The sequence below is a fragment of the Myotis davidii genome, unplaced genomic scaffold, assembly GCF_000327345.1.
Source record: "Myotis davidii unplaced genomic scaffold, ASM32734v1 scaffold73, whole genome shotgun sequence".
Taxonomy (NCBI): Eukaryota; Metazoa; Chordata; class Mammalia; order Chiroptera; family Vespertilionidae; genus Myotis; species Myotis davidii.
Window position 1 is genome coordinate 5,907,220 of NW_006286675.1, and position 6,497 is coordinate 5,913,716.

Sequence of the window (6,497 nt, forward strand, 5' to 3'; positions counted from 1 at the left end):
CCTGCTCTGTACCTGGAAGGTGGTGACAGCCGCTCTGGGCTGAGAGCTGCCTAATTCTTGCGGGGCCCACTAGGTGTCGCTCCATCCTACACTAAAGTACGCAGGCTCAGCCGGAGAAGGGACCAGTGTGTCCCGGGAGGGAGGAAGGGTGGCGGCCAGCCAGATGCCATGTCCCTAAAAGGAGATGTATGGGTCCCACTGTCCCTGGAAGCTTCAGTGTGAAGTGTCTGGGTTAGCAGGGAGGTGACCGGCCTGTCAGTGACAGTGGCTTCTTGAGTCCACTGGCCAAAGGGCAGTGTCCCTGCCTAAGAGAGATGGGCAGCCCCCTCTGAAGGGCTGAGCCTGGCCTGTCACCACCCTCACCTGATGGTTGGACAAACAGAGACCATACCCTGGGTCTCCCCCGGTCTCTGATTTTACCTGGAGACGAGGGGAGAAGAGGCCATGGAACCCCACCCAGGCATCACCTCTTCTAGGAAGCCTCCCCTCCTTCCAGCAGAGGGGGTCACTCCTTGGAATTTCTAAGTGGAAAAGCACTCTGGATCACGCAGGCGTGCATTTGAACCCCAGTTTTGCCTCACATGGGCTGTGTGACCCGTCTCTAGGCCTCAACTCCCCAAGCATGGGAGGAGCTGCAAGGCCCACCTGCAAGGGTGGTGATGAGGGTCAGAGGAAGGGCCTGAGACCCAGCAAGTGCCCAATGCAGGTTCCTCTTGCCACCACCACTATTAATTCAGGCACATAACCTGGACATACAATACAGTTATGTTCTGTGTTGTAACCGGTTCATAACTCCTACCCAGAATGTGGGCCCCCCCCTACCCCAGGCAAATCAAAGCTCAAATCACATGTGTCCTCAGCACAGAGCCTGCCATGAGGAGTGGCTCATAAAGGCTTAATGACCAATACATGTATGAGATAGCGTGTGGGTCAGTGTGTGCACATCCCATGCCACACCAGAACCTCCACCCCACACTGGGCACGGCTGCCAGCCCTGGGTCACGCACACCTGAGAGGGAAGACTCCCAAGCCTTGGGAACCTGTCCCAGCCACCATGCCCTGTGAGGACCTGGCAGGAGCCACACCTCCCTGATTTCTGAGCTTGAGCTGGTCTTGCCCGGAAAGCAGGGGTGGGGGGGGGAGGGTACTGTGGAGGGTGAGGGAGGTGAACCTCTTTCACTGCCTAAAGCCAGCAAGGAAGGACCCCGGGCATCCTGAGGGTCTGGAGAAAAACAGAGGGTTCTGAGAGAAAGGCTGAACCCCAAACCAGGGAACGCTCACGCATTGTTTTTTCTCTCCAGACACGAAAGCCTGAAAGTAATGATAATTTATTAAATAAGGCACACAATGCATTCTTTACTCACCATAACTTTTCGTGTTGCTATAAAGACCAAATAATCTGTAGGGTTTTACAACCATGAGGTATTGTTATTATTATAATTTTAAGAAAAAGGGCTCTTGAAACCCCCAAAGTTCTATGTAAAATTTTATGTCCATGCACATTTATTTTGGGGGAGAGAAGCCAGTTTTATCAGATTCTCAAAGTGGCCTGTGATTCAAAAATGGTTAAGAAACACTAAAAAGAAGTTCTTTGATGCAAAGGATCTATAATAATAAAAGCATAATATGCTCATTAGACCGGACGTCCTTCCAGACAACCTTCCGGAGGAAGCTGTGGTGGTGGGGGCCGAGCCCCTTGCATGAATTTCATGCATCGGGCCTCTAGTAACCAAATAAAACCAGAGACACATCCAACATTTGTTATTCCAAACTTTCCCACCTATAAAACTCTGTTCCTTCCCTCCCTCACACCCCTCCCTGACCCTTCCCTCCCCGGCCTTCCCTCCTTCTTCCTCCCCATACCTTGCAGACAGAGTTAGGCAGGACTCAGAAGTCTCAATCTTTAGGGCGTAGGGCACTTTCTCCATCACAGGGCGGCTGACCTGGAAACCAACAGGGGCACCTCAGCAGGGGGGTGAGGGCGGCATTAAGGGGCAACCATAGACTAGATTCTTCCTCTGGTCCTGCCACTGTCCCTCTCTGAGCCTGCGTTTCCTCAGATGCTCAGAGACATGGCAGATGCTGTGTGTGTGTGTGTGTGTGTGTGTGTGTGTGGTAGGGCCTGACTGCCAACTCAAAATATGGGAACACATGACAAGGGCCCCTTCTTCCTGTCTCTCTGTCTTTACACACGAAACTGTTCAGCTAGGCTGGCATCTTTCTTACATTTGTTTAAAAAGCATCTGCCACTTGAACAGATATCTAGCATAGAGCGGCATTATTTACCATGGTCAAAAGTGGAAGCCACCCAAGTGCCCATCCATGGGTGAAGGGACAAACAAAAGGTGGTGTTTATGTACAACGGAATATTATTCAAACGAAAAGTAAGGAAATTCCAATACATGTTACAACATGGATGAGCCTTGAGGACATAATGCTAAGTGAAGTAAGCCACTCACAAGCCACTCACAAAAGACAAATACTGTGTGATTCCACTTCTATGAGCTGCCAAAGAAGGAACCCATGTACACTGTTAGTGGGATTATCAATTGTTGCAGCCACTATGGAAAACAGTATGGAGAGGCCTCAAAAATTAAGAATAGAACTACCATAATCCAGCTATTCCACTTCATTCCCTTTATCCGAAAAAAATAAAAACACTAATTCAAAAAATATATATGCACTTCTATGTGCACTGCAGCATTACTTACAATAGCCAAAATATGGGAACAACCTAAGTGTCCACTGATAGATGAATGAATAAAGAAGATGTGGTACATTTACATAATGGAATATTACTCGGCCATAAAAAAGAATGAAATCTTGCCATTTGTCATAACATGAATGGACCTTGAAGGTATAATGCAAATAAATCAGGAGGAGAAAGACAAATAACATATGATTTCACTCTATGTGGAATCAAAAGACAAACAAAAATAATAATAAACTCAGATACAGAGGAAAGATTAGCAATTACCAGAGAATAAAGGGGTTTGGGAAGCAAAAGAATGAAGGGGTCAACTGTGGTGATGGATTGTAACTAGACTTTTGAGGAGGATCACTTTTTAGTCTGTAAGTTATGACGTTGTAAACCTGAAACTTATATAATAAAGAATTTAATATAGTGCTAGCTGGTTTAGTTCAGTGAACAGAGCATCGGCCTGCGGGCCAAAGTATCCTGGGTTCGATTCTGGTTAAGGGCACGTACCTGGGTTGCAGGCTCCTCCTCAGCTGGGCCCTGGTCGGGGCTCATGCAGGAGGCAACCAATTGTGTGTTTCTCTCACATCAATATTTCTTTCTGTCTTTCCCTCTCTCTTCCACTCTCCCTAAAAATCATTGGAAAAATATCCTCGGGCGAGGATTAACAACAACAAAATTTAATATATTAAAAAATCATATAGAGAGAAAAGGGAGTGGGAACGGGGCGTTAGTGCTTGATGGGTACAAAGTTTCAGTTTGGGAAGATGAATGATGGTAATGGTTGCAAAACAATGTGAATGCCTTTAATGCCACTGAACTGTATACTTAAAAATGGTTAAAATGGTAAATTTTATGTATATTTTCCCACAATTAAAAAAATTAAAAACATGCCCTGACTTCATTCTGAGTTAAGATTATTTTATGAAACAGATGTTTCTCCTTCCAAGCCTTTGCTTACACATTTCTCTCCTCCTAAAGCACCCTTCCCCCCTGTCCACAGACTATGCTCTCTATGGGGCTCAGCTCCCTTCCTCCAGGAAGCCCTCCTCACCATTCCTTTCTTCTTCCCCCACTACCCCCAATACCAGCCCTGGCCTATCTATAGCATAATCCTGCTGCAACCCATAACAGCGCTGCTCCTCAGGACGTCCCTCTTCCCAGATGGTCTGTGAGCTCTTAGAAGCAGGGATATTGTCCTCTGCTCACCTGGGGTCTCCCCGACTGCCCCCGAGTGCCCAGCTTTAGGCATTTACCTTCATGCTGGCCACTGCCAACGTGTTCTTCAGCCGGTACTTCCCATCCTTCTGGGGATACGTGTACAGGAGCATGTCGCTCATCTGGGGAGAAGGAAACCTCATCACACAAGTCTTGGTCCCAGCTTCTGCCCTGAGGATCACTGAGCACTGGGTGCATAGGTATCCTGCATTCCCCACTGGCCCCCACGAGACAGCAAAACAACCGTGGGCTAAAACGTGAGCACCTTCCCCACAGGTACACTCCTAGGTAAAAACTCAAGGGGAATACATGCAGTGCCCACAAAAAGTCAAGGACAGGGAGGTGCATACAGGTATTATTCACAATAGCCAAATAGTGGAAACAACCCAACTATCGACAGGTGAATGGATTAGCAAACTGTGGTGCATCTATACTATGGAGTACCACACAGCAATCGAAAGGAACAAACTGATGATGCACACAATGACATGGATGAAGCCCAAAACATGCTGATGGAAAGAAGCTAGACAGAGAACACACTGCTTGATAACATTCACAGGAAGCTCCAGAACAGGCAAAACTGATCGGTGACAGAAGCCAGGCCCGTGGTTGCCTGGGGCAGGGGCGGGGAGAATGACTGCTAAGGAGCACAGGGGAACTTTCTGGAGGGCTGGAATGTTCTATATCCTGACCCAAGTGGCAGTAGCTTTGTCAATGTACTTTGGCATCTATACCTTAGATGGACGCATCTTACTCTATAAATCAAACCTCTGTGAAGCGCAGTTAAGGAAAGAGGGAGGGAGATCCTTGAGGAAAGGGAGCTCCAGTGACATAGTAGGTGCTCATTTAATATCTGTTGAATGATCAATTAAAGCTCCCCATCTCCATGCAAGGAAGACAGGAAGAAACAGAATGAAAGACACTTCACCTCCTTAGAGGAGAATGCTTGTTTGACTACAGGGTTTAGTTTGAAAAAACAACCTCACACTCCGGGTGGTCTGTGGGCTGTCAATCCTGACCCTCCCTCTGTAGCTGCTGTGTGACTATGGACAAGCTGTTTCCCCCTCTGAGCCTCAGCTTCCTCACCTGGGAAGTTGGGAGCATCTCTGCCCCTACCTCATTATGGATGCTGAGAGAGAGAATGGCCCCAAGGGAGCCCTCTATGCATGGGAGCCAATGTAAACTAGGGGTGTTGTGGGCACTGACCAGAACGTGGCATCTAAGGTCTGAAACAGGGCGAGAACTCAGGGTTAACACTTCCTTTTCCTGCAGACAGTCTGCTGAGGGGACAGCATGGATGCGTTTTCCTGTCACCAGTTCTTCATGGGACCCCGACATCCCAGGCAGAGCTGTGTGAGACTTGGCCGAGACACTGAGCTGCTGTGTGACCTCAGGCAAACCCTTCCTGTCTCTGGGCCTCACTGTCTCTAACTGGAGCTGGAGAACAGGGCCAGCAAACATTTTTTTACAGGCAAGATAGTAAATATTTAAGTCTCGATGGGCTTTTATTCCCCATAAGGTGCCAGTTTTTGTTACAACTATTCAACTTAGCCATTGTAGCTCCAGAGCAGCCACAGACGGGAGAAACTGAGTCACAGATTGGCTAGTTAACGCCCCTAAGGTCACAAAGTTCACAGGTGGCAGAGCCAGGGTGGCAAATAAATGAGTGTGCCTCTAGTGCGTCCAGGTGTGGTGTGGTGTTGGGAGTGGCCGCACAGTGAGTCCTGGCCCCACCTGGGGACAGGGACCAAACCCCATGCAGAGCCTCATTCATTAGCCTACTTTGAGGAACCCGCCTGTGTCACTCACTAGGGTAGTCCCAGCCTTTTCTGACAGCCCCTTAAGCACCTGCTGCCATGGCAACTGCCATTAGCACCCTGAGGTTTTCCTGATGGGTTCAGGACCAGGCTGCCTCCTAATTGCCCATGGTTCTCCTTTCTTCTTCAAAGCATGTGTTTTACAGCCCCAATTTGGAGGCAGGAAGAGAAATTCTTCATGGAGGAGAAAGGGCGGATTTCTCACAATAAGGAGCCTCCAGTACCACCCACCGCTTGGGGTTGGCCACTTGGGGTTGGATGGGATGCAGGGGTGGGGGTGGGGGGCACAGTGGGAACCTCTCCATAGCATCACTGAAAACCCTGTGTTGGTGGACACATGCCCTGACTTCATTCTGAGTTAAGATTATTTTATGAAACTGGCACCTTATGAGGAATAAAAGTTGTTCCTTAATGTGTTCGCCATGGTGCTCCCTGGCTCAAGAATCTGTCTGTCCATCCTCTTGCTATCTATCTCTCCAGAGTCATGGTCGGCAAACTGCGGCTCGCGAGCCACATGCGGCTCTTTGGCCCCTTGAGTGTGGCTCTTCCTAAGCCTTAGGAGTACCCTAATTAAGTTAATAACAATGTACCTACCTATATAGTTTAAGTTTAAAAATTTGGCTCTCAAAAGAAATTTCAATCGTCATACTGTTGATATTTGGCTCTGTTGACTAATGAGTTTGCCGACCACTGCTCCAGAGGATGTTACTAACACCTACTTAGTAGAAGGTCCTGTGCTGAGAGAGAGAGAGAGAGAGAGAGAG

At 48.2% G+C, this 6,497-nt stretch overlaps 1 protein-coding gene across 2 annotated transcripts in view; it reads right to left on the reverse strand.

The window, feature by feature from the left end:
* FGD5 (FYVE, RhoGEF and PH domain containing 5) overlaps positions 1-6,497 on the reverse strand; it is a 110,961-nt gene that overhangs the window by 13,806 nt on the left and 90,658 nt on the right. For both annotated transcript variants that reach the window (XM_015560400.1, XM_006758316.2), the window contains exons 13-14: positions 3,955-4,038; positions 1,864-1,943 (exon numbers count right to left, since the gene is read on the reverse strand). In XM_015560400.1, the coding sequence (XP_015415886.1) occupies positions 1,864-1,943; positions 3,955-4,038 (164 nt within the window). The remainder of the gene's footprint in view (positions 1-1,863; positions 1,944-3,954; positions 4,039-6,497) is intronic.